General features: G+C 36.5%; 1 protein-coding gene and 1 long non-coding RNA gene across 2 annotated transcripts; both read right to left on the bottom strand.

The window, feature by feature from the left end:
* Positions 1-3,590: 3,590 nt before the first annotated feature.
* Positions 3,591-7,281, bottom strand: LOC146927670 (uncharacterized). The gene is made up of 2 exons (XR_015005802.1): positions 4,606-7,281; positions 3,591-3,993 (listed from the first exon to the last, which is right to left on the bottom strand). It is a non-coding gene; the product is annotated as an uncharacterized LOC146927670 (long non-coding RNA).
* Positions 7,282-12,259: 4,978 nt separating this feature from the next.
* On the bottom strand, positions 12,260-13,768 carry LOC146927669 (uncharacterized). The gene has a single exon (XM_085707106.1). It carries the CDS (start codon positions 13,766-13,768, stop codon positions 12,260-12,262), a length of 1,509 nt encoding a protein of 502 aa, XP_085563232.1.
* Positions 13,769-14,464: the final 696 nt, after the last annotated feature.

Below are 14,464 nucleotides of genomic sequence, written 5' to 3'. Positions count from 1 at the left end.
AGGCTTTTCAAAGATGTACTTGACAAGATCCATTCGGGATATCAACCAAGTTGTATGATTCACCATATAATGACGCAGGCGTTTGGCAGCCCAAACTAGAACGCAACATGTCTTTTCAAGCATTGTATATCGAGTCTCACAGTCGGTGAATTTCTTGCTCAGATAGTAGATATCGTGTTCTTTCTTTCCAGTCTCGTCTTGTTGACCGAGAACACATCCCATGGATTCATCTAATACTGACAAGTACATAATCAAGGGCATTCCTTCCACTGGCGGGACAAGGATAGGAGGTTCTAACAGGTATTCTTTAATGTTATCAAAAGCTTCATGGCATTCCTCATTCCATACAACAGGCTGATTCTTTCTGAGCAATTTGAAAATTGGTTCACAGGTAGCAGTCATGTGAGATATGAATCTAGATATGTAATTCAGGCGTCCGAGGAAGCCTCTGACCTACTTTTCTGTTTGAGGAGCCGGCATCTCTTTGATGGCCCGGACTTTGTCAGGATCAACTTCGATGCCTCTTTGGCTGACAATGAAGCCTAACAGCTTTCCAGATCTTACACCGAATGTACATTTGTTGGGATTCAACCGCAGTTTGTACTTTCTCAACCTTTCAAACATCTTTTTCAAGTATACGACGTGCTGCTCTTCGTCACTTGATTTTACAATCATATCATCTACATATACTTCAATCTCTTTATGAATTATATCATGAAACAAAGTAGTCATACCCCTTTGATAGGTAGCGCCAGCATTTATCAAGCCGAAATGCATTACTTTATAATAGAATGTTCCCCATGGAGTGATGAATGACGTCTTTTCTCTATCTTCAGGCGACATCCGTATCTGGTTATAGCCAGAGAAACCATCCATAAAGGAGAACACTTTGGATTGAGCAGTACTGTCAACGAGCACATCAATATGAGGCAACGGGAAGTTATCTTTCGGACTGGCTTTAATCAGATCTCTGTAGTCAACACACATCCGAACTTTCCCATCTTTCTTTGGCAATGGTACGATATTGGCGATCCACTCAGGATATTCAGCTGTCATGAGGAAACCCGTATTAATTTGCTTTTGCACCTCGACCTTGATCTTAAGGGCCATGTCTGGATGAGACCTTCTCAATTTCTGCTTGACAGGAGGGCATCCAGGTCTTGTCGGTATCCGATGCTCCAGAATCTTGGGATCTAGACCCGGCATGTCTTCATAGGACCATGCAAAAACATCTGGATAATCCCGGAGAAGCTGAGTAATCTTCTTTTTCACTTCTGGCTCAAGTGCAGCACCGATTTTGATCTCTTGCTTGTTTTCTTCAGTGCCCAGATTGACGAGCTCAATTTCTTCCTGGTGAGGCTGAATGGTTCTTCTTTCTTGTTCAAGCAGTCGAGTGATCTCATATGGTATCTCTTCATCACTGTAGACCATTAATTTCGGGCGTCAATCCATTAATTGGTTTTGAACCTTCAATCATTTGGACTTCTCGATTTTATTCTTGGGAAGGGAAAAATGAGATTAAAACCCTTTTTTTGGATCTGGGGGTCGGTTACGATTTGGGAAGGTGTTAGGCACCCGCATCGTCCACGGTACTCCGTGGGAGCCTCTTTCTAACTTTATCTTGTCCTAGGTTATTTTTATTTGAAAATTTGTTGCTTAGAATCTAAGTGGAAGAATGGAGGGAGAAGAAGTAGGAGTTTTGGTCATTTTTATTTGATCGAGTTGGAAGGAATAAACCTTTGCCTACGTACCCTTAAAAGGGATCAAAACCGCCGCAGTTCGTTCTCAAAAATAATTTTTGTGGGTTGGGTTGATTTTAATTAGATTTTGAAAATGATTTTGAGAAGGGTTGCGAGACCTCAAGGTATAGAAGAATAAAATAGAAGTGAGGTTGTTTCATTTTATTTGAGAAATTTAGTCTAAGTATACTTAAAGTTCATTTAGGAGTTTGATTAAGAAAATAAAGGCAAAATCTCTTGGATTTGGATCCAAGGTTTATTAGGAAAATGATTTGATTTTTGCTTATTTGATGTTTGAGGTAAAAATATTTTTCTATACTAACGGTAAGCTAACGCAACGACGAAAAAATAAAGCGAGATAAAAGCGATAAAAAAAGGGTCGGTGCAAGTGTCGGTGCTGGTGTTACCTACATTATTACAAAAATTCCTAGATACATTCTATGGCCTCTTTTCCAAGCTACAAACCCATGGTAAAAATATACATCCACTTCCTAGTTATACACACTAAGCATCATGGAATTTAAATAAATTGCAAGAAAGAAAAAAAAAAAAAGAGCAAAAGATTATACTAGAATTTAATAAAGCAAGCAAGCTATAACAAGATAATGAGAGACTTAAATGCATGAAGTTTATATTTTAAAGCGATGCACAAAATAGAAATTGAAAGATTTAAAGCAAAAATTGACAAGGGATATCATGGAGTGAAAAATTTGAAATGCATGAAATAAGAGTTGAATTTTAAAGCTAGATTGCAAGAATGTTTGATATTAAAAATAAGAGCGAAACAACGACCAATGAGTGCATAAAAACGATTTTAAAGATAACATAACAATAATGCATGATGTTGAAATAACAAAGAAATGCATGATGTAAATATTGAAACATTAAAGCAAGAATTAACAAAGAATATTATGGGGTAAAACATTTAAAAGGCATGAAATATTATTTTGAAATTTTAAAGCAAAATGAAATAAAAATGTCATGAAAGTTAAAGTGTTTAAAAATGCAAGAATTACAATCACAAAATGAGTTTAAAAGGAAGTGCAAAATATTTTGAAAGAAGTTTTTAAAAAAAGAAGAGTAGAGTAAAATATGATGTAGGAAGGGGGGTGCAGTAGCAACACAAGGGGTGTAATCAGCACACAATAGAGAAAGCCAAGACAGAATCAAAAACAACTGGGTCTAGGGTATCAATCTAGTGGGTTAAAGGAGATGGACCGGTTCGGTCTAACCGAACCGGGTCTGCTCAAGATACTGGATCGGTTTAAAGAGGGAGATAAAAGTCATGTTGCTGGTTTTTTCTTCATTTTCACCCATCATTTCTCTCTCTAAAATGATCTCTCTCTAAGCTCTCTCTGCAAACAAAAGCCAGCACCGGTCATCTTCTCCGGCGAGTTCAAAAATTCCGGCACGGTGGCCGGTGGTGGCACCACCGTGCAGGAGTCCCAAAACACTCCAAACTAAAAAAACTTTACGGATCTAGACTCGATTTCCTTTCCTCTACTCGAATCCACAATTATATTTTCGGAAACATGCACTGAAATACCTAGATCTACAACATAACAAAACGAAAACAAGACAAAGAGGAACTACCTCAAATCTTCACTGTTTCGAAGCCGTTACGAGCTTCATGACTTGCATCTTTCACGCTTTCGGTTCTGTTCAACGAGCTTATGACCTTGATTCAGTTTGGATTCAATTCCGTTTACTCTCTTTACCACATTTCTTGCACTTCCGTTTCTGTTCCTCCTGACTGCTTGGATTCGACTTGTGTTGAATGTAACGCCCCGTTTTTTAGGAACCAAATGTTGTGTCTGTTTTTTTTTTCTCGAAAGAATAAAGTGTTAAACCTTTTTAATCACAAGTTATAAACTTTTATTACCAAATAAATTGAAGTTTCCTTTTCAAAATAAAGTCCAGAGTTATATAGAGCTTTGCATGACAACTAAAATAATTTACAAGACACAATTACATCCCTACGCAGAAGGAGAATTTCCTTTCAAAAGTGTTAACTAAAATTAAAAGGGACTACTAAATTGACCTTAATCTAAGATAAAGAAAGTTGGGTACTGGACCCACAATTGACGTATCCTAAGGCTTTCTTCCTATCGACTATGTGAGTGGTCTTGAGTACGTTTGTTACCCGTCTTAAGGCCGGGTCAAATCCCCAGGATGTAGTAGTCGAGATATCAGAGAAGCTGGACTTCGTCGCCTCCGATGGAAGCGTCTCGGGATCCCATGGTGCCGTCATAATCTATGGCATATAGCCCACACATCCACTGAAAGGGTCACCATTTCCGAAAATAACAAATATAAAGATAACATGAACAGAGCAAACATTATACAAGGATTAAAGATCGCATTTTAACCCTTGTATGGGAACAAGTAGAAAAATAAGATTAATACAAAATTTATTATGACTCGACTCCTAATGCAATGCCTATATGTCAATGCATATGTTCCGGAATTAATACACCTCCGCAGAGGGTCGTGGCCACGCCACTAAGGAGATGAGTATCTACTCATCTATCAGACTCGATGATCCACTACGGGATAAGGTGGTTTTAAAACACACCCCGTGCCACCTCTCCGGTGTGCACCTCGTGACTCCTCTCTGGTGGCCACGTTTACTATGAAATGCATGGACAAAATATTTTTCAAAAGGTATATGGACTTCTAGTCACATTGCTACAACTCAAATATACCATAAGCAATTTATCGCATGCATAAATGATATCATATACATATACATTCATTTATTCATCTTGGAAATTAAAATCATCAGACAAGTATGAAAATACGGAGCAAATATACATAACAAGGAATCCTGTATAAATATATCTAAAAAGTGGATAGGTGCCCTTACCTCGAATAGCTTTTCATCCAAACGAATATGTCTTTCTCTTTTTAATTTCTTTTAGACGTCAAAAACCCTCAATAATCCAATAGCCCTCCAATTAAATGGTTTTATTTCTCTTCTTATTCACTTCTCCAAACTTTCTCACAATCTCACTCTGCTCTCACTCAAACTCTCACAATCTCATTTTCTCAAAGTTCTTGACCCAACACTCAAGATAAGGAAAAAGATAAACTAAAGGAATACAAAGAGATGATCGGACTAGAGAGAGAGAATAAGAAACAGAACATGATGAGGTTATACCCGAGAAGGCCATGATTTTGAAGATTTAAAATAACGCCGAGATCTATTATTATTTCCTTTTAGGTAATGGTTAACACTTTAAAAAGTTTTCTTCTTTCTAAAGCAACCTAACACTTTAAAATAACTTTTGATTAAGAAATATTTTTTCTAAATTTAATCAGCACTACCTTATTCTAAACCAACCTTGAGTTATAATAATTCTTAACGTTTTGTCTCAATAGAATCTCGTTTGTTTTTATGTCGTTTCTCAAACTTCTATAAGTCCGTTAATAGTTTACGAGCGATGTCTAAATTTATCAACAACATAAACAGAATTTTCCATTGTTTTAAAATCAATTGAGATCATAATTCAACCATTTATTAATTATTATTTCTTAAAGACGGAAGACATAATTGAAGATATTTATTCTAAAAACTTTGCTTTTAGAAAATGACGCAGAGGACATACATATATCTTTGCCTAAAGTTTGTATTAAAAATAAATAACATCTTTAGTGTCTAATAACTATCCTTATTAGGTTACTAACTAAATAATTGATTTTAGACCAAAAGTAATAACAAAGGTTCAATTTTAAGATTCTCTTTAAATTACCAAACGTAGAAAAATATACCATAATTCATGATCTATTTTCATACCAAAAATAAGCTATTTTCTAAAGTCCATGACTAGAACTAATAAGTCTACTAAGTTAATTATCTTAACATTTTTGTTTTAACCTTACATAGTTATATTTACATATATTATTATTTTTTTCTTTCAACAGTCCAATAGTTATATAAATATATATCTACATAAATTTCAAAAATATTTTAAAGTTCGTAGACTACATGTAAGGCTTATCTAATGTCTTAGACCACATAGTTATATTCTTTTTCTCTTTATAGATAGATATTAATGGAAATAGGTGTGACTTCTTTTAATAATAAATAAACTAAAGCGGTAGAAAACCAAATGAAAAGAGTGAACAATTTAAACCAGGTTACTACGAAAGGGAATGGAGAAGTTAAAACAATTTTAATGGATAACCAAAAATAAAAGAATAAGAAAATAGTAGCATGTTATTTTTCCGGCACGGTGGTGATGTTTTCCGGCACGGTGGTCGCCGAAGCAAGGTCAACTGATCATAATTTTGCTTTGTGGGTTTTGTAGGGGATATGAAGGAAAGTATTTTTATGGTGGTGGTTTAAAGAAAATCAAAGTTTCATAGGTCCATAACCCACTAAAAGAAATTAGAAAATTTGAGGGAAAAATAAAAGGAAACTCGTATTGAGTAATCACGTAATTATCATGGAGTAAACCATTAGATCATGCACATAACTACAATTGATTACAATTATTGAATATTTCTGTTTTGTGTTTCACTATATTTATTTACATTGATGTGTATTTTATTCATTGCCTTACGCACAGTACATGAAAAGTCGAAGCATATCATTGTTTTTAATGTATTCGGTCATCTCTATCCAAAAATAGGGAGGCTAATGAAACTTCTCAATAAAAATCATTTTCATTATACTCTCAATAAATCGAACCAGTAGATCCATTGGGTATTTCGGAAATATTAAACTTTTGTTTTTCTTCTAAAACTTCTAAAAAATTGGATAGGAGTAATTGGGTGATTTCCATTAAAAATAAATTAATAAAGAGTATAGTGGTGAGTTTGTTTGAAAAATTATTTTAGTAGGCCTACTTATATTTTCAATTAAGCTAAGTCTAGGAATTCAACGCACAAATCAATTCCACTTTAGAGTTTATGAATTTCAAAGAAAACAAAGGTTCATGAGTTTTCAACCTGATTACTCATTCAAATCAAAATTATAAAAGTTCTAACCTATATAGACACAATCATCATCATGATTATTCAAGATAGTTCCCAATCATAGGGCTTGAATCAAAACAAAATAAGAGAAAGGAAATTTTCACCTTATGTGATTCATGATCGATTTATCGAGTATGGCCTAGTTAGGATATTTGTTCTTCATGAAAATTTTGAGGATAGATCCTTACAAGTCATAGAAGTTTTTAAGTCTAAAATTTAATTGACAAATTCCAAGTATTTAAGGAGTTAGGCTAGCTTGGGTTTTATGATTTTTTTTACACATGTTATGAGAATAGAAATCAAAGTCATGAGGGTAGAGGTTTCATGAGTGATTAGCTTTGTCAAGGGCCTTGAACAATTTTCCTTCTTATCAAAGAAGGAGAAATAAGAGAGATGGGAGTTTATGGTTTTGTAGAGAGAAGTAGGAAGAAGAAGAGATAAAGAAAGGAGAGAAGATGGAAGATGGAAGAATGAAGAAAGAAGAGAACAACTAGAGAGAAGGATGAAGAATAGAGAAAGAGAGAGACACGTGAGAGATAAGAGGAAAGAAGAATGAGAGAATGAAGAAATAAGGGGGATGGGAGGTGATTTATGGTGTTGTAGAGAGAGAAGTAGGAAGAGAGAAGAAAAGAGAAGAGATAAGAAAGAAAGAAGAAAAAGAAACGTGAAAGAAAGAGAAAGGAGGGAAGATAGGGATAAGTAGATATTTTTCTTTCTAATGCAATCTTTATTTAACTTTACTAGTTACAATTAGTTCTTATGAGAGAAAATTTACGATGGAAAAAATATTTTTATAGCATAAATCAATCATAAATAATTTTATGAATCTATACAAAAAATTTCGTACAAAATAGAGTTTGTTTTAAAAATTAAGCGCGGTAAAATTTCCGTTTGTGGAAGAGACTGAAAATTAAATTCTCGAGAAATTTTCTGAAAAATTTATCATGAATCGCTATCGCGACAAAAACTACAAAATATTCGAGTAATGATAAAAATTCATCGTCGAAGGTATTATTTATTTTTATTTGAATAAAAAACTAAAATAAACGAGGTAGCATAATATTATATTATTAATATTTATTTATTTTCAAAATTACGGGTCTTACATTGAACCTCGAATTTGATTGTTGGTTTGAACCGTGAGTGTTGATTTGATGATATTTGGGTTTCTGGAAAATCAAAAAGAAGGTTTGTTGATGGTGTTATGTTTTGGACCTGGATTGAGTATATTACTTTGCTGGAAAAAAATAATGTTGAGTGTTCTTGAGGTTTTTTGAATTGTGAAGATTTGTGGTTTATGAGTAATTCTGAAAAAAAAACTATGGGGAAAGTTTGTTTGAGGAAGTACGAGATTGGTATGCTGCAGCTTATGGCTCTATTGAATTTTTAATGGAATAAAGAAGATATCGTTCATGTGTTGTTCTCATGGAAAGGGGTTTTTAATCCATTTCTTTTGTGTGCCGATTTGGGAAATGTTTGTGTGGTAATCAGTGCCAGCCCCCCAATCATTGTGCAATAAGTGCCTCTTAAATAGTGTGAAAAATTAGGGTTGTGCTGAGATGCAATGGACTAAACTGCCCTTGGAGTCTTGGAGAGAAAGTTTTGAGTAAAGAGACCAATGTATAAATGACACATGGACAAGACTAAAAATGAACTAAAACAAAGACTCTAAAGAAATAAAATAAGAATAATAATAATAAAAAGGAATATATAAAACGAAAATTAGATAAAAATAATACAAAATAAAATAAATTGGCTAAAAGAAAAGAAATAATAAGAAACATAACTAATTAATAAAAATGTAATTAAAATTGTCCCTTCCGGTGACCAAAACTGAGGTATTTTAAAATACCTCTCTGCCGAAATTCCGTCTGAGACGACGAAATTACTCGACGTTAAAAGTGCGAATAAAATGAGTAAAAACAGAGAACAGTGGTCAAAATTTGGGGTATGACAGATGCCCCTATTTAAGTTTCTTCGTCACGAATATTTGAAAGAAGACTTTTAAATCGATGGGTCGAAGAGACTTAAATACTAAGTACACCGAATTTTGACCAGTTGAAAAGCTGAGAATGCAATGAATATAATGATATGAATGCAAGCGATGCAAGTATGAATGCAACGACGACAAAAATAAACTGACTGGGGAACAAACTGATAAGTATCACTGGGGAGATAAAGCTTGTCTATTACCGACTACCGTGGTAAAGACGAACATACAGAAGATAAAGCTTGAACGGAACATAAAGCTCATACGAAAGGTAAAGCTTGAGACGGAAAGTAAAGCTTGGGACAGAAAGTAAAGCTTGAGACAGAAAATAAGATGAACATATGCGAGAATCCTCTCGGCTTGGTAAACATTTTGCGAGAATCTACTTGGATTTTGCGAGAATCAACTCGGCTTTTGATAAGAGGTTTGCGAGAATCCACTCGGCTTTTGAGAAAAGGGTTGCAAGAATCCACTCGGCTTTTGATGAAAGGTTTACGAGAATCCACTCGGCTTTTGATGAAAGGTTTGCGAGAATCCACTCGGCTTTTGATGAAAAGTTTGCGAGAATCCACTCGGCTTTTGATGAAAGGTTTGCGAGAATCTACTCGGCTTGGTAAACATTTGCGAGAATCTACTCGGCTTTTGATACAAGGGTTTGCGAGAATCCACTCGGCTTTTGATAAACGGTTTGGGAGAATCCACTCGGCTTTTGATAAGAGGTTGCGAGAATCCACTCGGCTTTTGATGAAAGGTTTGCGAGAATCCACTCGGCTTTTGATGAAAGGGTTTGCGAGAATCCACTCGGCTTTCGATGAAAGGTTTGCGAACTTGGCTTTTGATAAGAGGTTGCGAGAATCCACTCGGCTTTTGATAAGTTTGCCGGAATCCACCGGGCTTGGTAAGAGTTCATTGGAATCCACCGGGCTTACAGTGAATGACATCTCTAGACCAGACACACTGGGGTAGACGCTTTTATGAGATACAGTTGAAATAAGACACGAGGTGGTAAATGCAATCATGTATAAATGATATTTGTATGCAAGCAATATGTGCATGAATGTTTATATGCATGATTATATGTATGAATGAACGTATCAGTGAAACTTGTGTGACTTGTATGACTATATATAACAGGTGAACTCGATGAAACAAAACAAGACAGGTAAGATGAGAGATGGACAGACATTGCCAATCTTCATTGGGGATAACATTACTGGAGATGAATCAAAACATTGATGGGGTAAATCCCATTAATCAAACCACTGAAGGGGTAAAGCCCAATAATCAAACCATTAAAGAGAGAATGCCCCATAATCAAACCAATTGAAGGGGAAACAACTCATCAATCAACAATTTGGCAGAAGTCACCATCACTAAGGGATAGAATTCAACAATCAAACCACAGATGGGAGACACCGTCAATCAAACCATAGGCAGGAGTCGCCATTCATCAACCCACAGGCAGAAGTCGCCATTAATCAAACCATAGGTAGAAGTCGCCATCAATACAACCATTAGCAGAAGTCGTCATTTGTGAACCAGCACCAAGTGCATTCTTTCCATTTGGCCCACTTGAACTGTGATGCCTCTGTCTTTTTATTCATTTTTTTGTATTGTTTTTTCTTTTTTTTTTTAAAAAATCCCTAACTTTTGCCTGGACCGCCCTTTCGGGTTTTCAATCCACCGGGAATATATTTTTTGTATGCCCCTAATTTTTGCCTGGATCGCCCTTTCGGGTTTTCAATCCACCGGGACGCTCATTCTTGGCTTAAGCCGCCCTTTCAGGTTTTCAACTTAGCGAGCTCTTTTTTTGTATTCTTTTTTTTCTCTTTTTTTTTTGTTTTGACAGAGGTCATCTCACAGCTTTTGGTCATGCTTACCCAGCAGAGTTTAACTGTCCTTGAGACGAATGTTGATGTATGTTTCTACTACTCATAAGTTCAAAGAAGATGTACGTGTTGTTTATGCTTTTCAAAAGACATTAAAAAAGTTTTAAAATTTTTTTGCTTTAAGTATTCACATCAAAAATAGAAGAAAATTATGCAAACAGAATAAATGAGAATTTCAAATAAAGGGGCACATGCTCAAATTAGATGTAAAGGAGTGGTGACCTGCCAAAGGCGTGGCTCCACAGATTTTAAAAAGTTTGAAAAATGGTAATTATATGGAAAAGGTACATTGAACACAATAACCGCTATGCTCCCTAACAACTTTGAATTCCACTGTTCCGAGTCTTTGATTTGCAGGTGCTTCATATCGGAGATCCTTTTGACAGCTGAGGTGCCCCGGACGAATCATTTCTGATTTGATACAGTTACCTTGCCATAAGTCAGAGGTCTTTTGACGATTGAAATGCCCCAAGTGAGTCATGTCCAACCTGATGCAGTTACTTTGTCACAATCCTTAACTTTTGCATAGATTGCCCTTGTGGGTTTCAACCTATCAGGATAAATATTCATTTTTTTTATCATTTCATTTTTTTTTGTCTCTAACTTTTGCATGGACCGCCATTCCGGGTTTTCAATCCATCGAGATGCTCTTTTTTTGCCTAAGCTGCCTTTTAAGGTTTACGACTAATCGAGCTTTTCTATTTTTCATTCATCATTTTTTTTACAAAGTATTTCTTGACTGCATCGGTATTCACAGGACATACAAGTTTACCACCATTCTTTGTAATTTGGCCTTCATTGCCCCTGGAATCAGGTAACATATTTTTGAGCACAGAGCCACTTTCTTGATATTCACGGGGGCGAGCCTTCATTGTCAAATACTTGCTTTATCCTCTTGATATAACTGTCCATGACACATGGCAATAACACTTTTAAATTCAATCAAGTTTAGCATTCATTGGAACTTCTGTTGACAGAACTTTGGCCTCCATGTGGGCACTGCCTTTATATTGTATACTGAGGGATGGAGGGGGGTTGTCCCTGTTGAAGTGTGCACTTGAAGTATAATATCCCTGCAAGGCAGATAGTAGCATCTCGTGCCAGTCTTTGTACATGAAAGTCCTCTTCTGGACAATCTTTCTTGATACTTGCAGCTTCGACGGCCAAAATGCCCCAGTAGGCGAGAAATCTCATTGGAAACTTCTTCATCATCCTCCTCTTCAGCCTCGGATACAAGGAACTCAAAGTTGAGAGAGGGTACAGGGTTAAAGTGTTCAACGGGTTTATTAATGCATGATTTGATCATTGATATAAACATTATGATTATGCGGATATGCGGAAATGATTTAAAGAAAAACAATTTTTTTGGTTTTTTTGTATTACCATTTTTTCCAGAAAAAGCACAAAATAAGAACAAAGTCGGGATCAAAGTGACCTTTAAATTAATGATGAAAATACATAAAGCAAAAACCCTAAACAAGTTCACTTCCGTCTCGGGTGGGACGAAAGGAATTTTTTTTGAAAAACATAAAGCAACAAACAAACATATTAATTGAACAAATGAGTAGTAGAAATAAACATTAGCAACGACCCAATTGCAGCTAAACATTCCATGTATCAACATCAGGCTCCAAGATCCGATAGCGGATTAACTTGCATATTCAAATTCCAAACTCTTCAAAAGGTATGAGATTTTTCTGGATCAACTTCTGAACTGTCTTCTGCAATGCACAATAGTGCTCAATATCATGACCTGGTGCCCCTTGATGGAAAGCACAAAAGAGGTCGGGCCTGTAACGGGCTGACAATTTTGCTGGCATTGGCAGAGGTGCCTTGGTATAGACCAAATTCCTTTCAAGCAACTTTGGAAGCAGCTCTGCATACGTCACGGGAATAGGATCAATCTGTTTCCTTGAAGTCCGTTGTCGAGGCTGTTGCTGATACTGCTGTTGATATGGTTGAAACTGGGGTTGATAACCCGAACTCTGAACGTCATTTATGATAGGCATAACAGTGGCAACAGGGTGATAAGCCAGATACTGTTGTTGAGGCTGACTTTCCACTACACTCATTTCTTGGTCTTCTTCTTCTGAACAGTCAGTGGGAACACTTTCTTTAACCAAGCGTCCTTCGCGGACCCCTTCTTCAATAAGCATACCGGTGGTCATCATTTCTTTGAAGTTCTTGAGTGGACTTGCAACCATATACTTACAATAGAACTGATCCAGAGTATTCAGGAAAATGTTGGTCAACTCTTTCTCATTTAGAGGTGGACGGACTTGAGCGGCAAAATCTCTCCACCGTTGGGCATATGCTTTGAAGGATTCATTATCATTCTGGGTCATAGCCCGCAGTTCATCTCTATCTGGGGCCAAGTGCATGTTGTAGTTGTATCGTTGGATGAAAGCATTGCCCAAGTCTTTGAAAGTTTTGACATCAGCACGGCTTAGGCCCGTGTACCACTTCAAAGCGGCACCAGTCAGACTATCTTGAAAGCAGTAGATAAGAAGCTTATCATTGTCGATTTGAGGGGACATCTTTCTGGCGTACATTGTCAAATGGTCCTTAGGGCATGTATTCCCTTTGTACTTCTCAAAATTAGGGACCTTGAATTTGGGTGGTATCACGACATTTGGTACCAAGCAGAGATCATAAGCACTTTCCCCGAACGATTCTTCCCCTCGGAGAGCTTTCAATTCCAACCGCATTTTATCAAACTTTTCTCTCGGCTCTTCTACCTGGTTGTATGCAACCACACTTCCTGGATGATAGATGGGTTCATGGCCCTGCTGAGTAGTATGAATCAAAGGAACTGAATAGGTCATAGTAGCTTGAGGGATCAAAGGGCCTGATTGAGGGATAGACATTGTCTGTTGCACAAAAGGAGCTTGAACCTTAGAGACACCATGACAGAATACTTCACCAGAACTTAAGGGTGTGCTCCAAAGATAACCTTTAAGCATAGCATGTTGAGGACTACTAGCAAACACTATTGAAATCGGGGTAGTGGAAGCAACCGTCTGAGCTTGAGTGCTGACAACTGGAAGAGATAATGGCTTACTCTGTGCAACCGTCATCAAAGATACTAAGTTCATCAAAATCTCATTCTCGGCTCGGAGGGTTGTCACCTCTTCACGAAGCTTGTGGTTCTCTTGTTCAAGATGATTCATTCTGATTTGCTCGAGTGTTGTATGTGCGAGTAGACTGATGGATCGACCTTTTATAGAGAAGACACAATATGAGACACAGACCAGAAACTATGGTTGCAAAATGATGCATGATATGTTTATGCAAAAATATGCACATTTTTTTTGAAGGATTTGTCAAAGTTAATTGTAAACATTGTAGATGAATATGATTTCATTTGAAAATTGTAAAGATATTGCAATCGGTTCCCTTTTCAAGAGGTAAGAACGAAACCAAGGACAAAGTTCTTTAACAAAAGCAAAAGCTTAGTTAAGATTTTTGAAGTTTTATTTCTTGGTGTTCATTCTTACAAGGTCCATTCCTTCGATGCTTACAAAAACTTGTCTAAATCCTTCGATATTTTGATGAATGAAAAAGAATTATGGATGAATGCATGGATGCATGATACTAAGAGCATTGAATACATGGGGGGTAAGTCCACAATGTTGGAATTTAGGGGTCACAACGCCATTTGGTAAGGACTATGGTTTCAAATGTACCTGTATCACGGGTTCTACCAAGTTCCCAAATTACAACTACCCTCATGGACTTATCGGTGCGTAGGACTGCTCCTAGACCAACAGTATTCATAAGGAAGTCTAGTTTGAGTGTAGTATCGCGTGACGACTAAAGTCAAGACCGCTCTTGGTTTAGCCACCGCACTACGTCCTAGAAAGGCC

The sequence above is a fragment of the Medicago sativa genome, chromosome 4 (genome assembly GCF_051527215.1).
Source record: "Medicago sativa cultivar Bolivia chromosome 4, Bolivia_mono, whole genome shotgun sequence".
In the NCBI taxonomy this organism is placed as follows: domain Eukaryota; kingdom Viridiplantae; phylum Streptophyta; class Magnoliopsida; order Fabales; family Fabaceae; genus Medicago; species Medicago sativa.
The sequence above is the reverse complement of the archived record's forward strand: the minus strand, read 5'-3'. Positions and strand labels throughout refer to the sequence as shown.

What these genes read in the sequence shown, in the direction of transcription:
- LOC146927669 (XM_085707106.1), bottom strand. Translation starts at nt 13,768, where the DNA reads ATGAATCATCTTGAACAAGAGAACCACAAGCTTCGTGAAGAGGTGACA.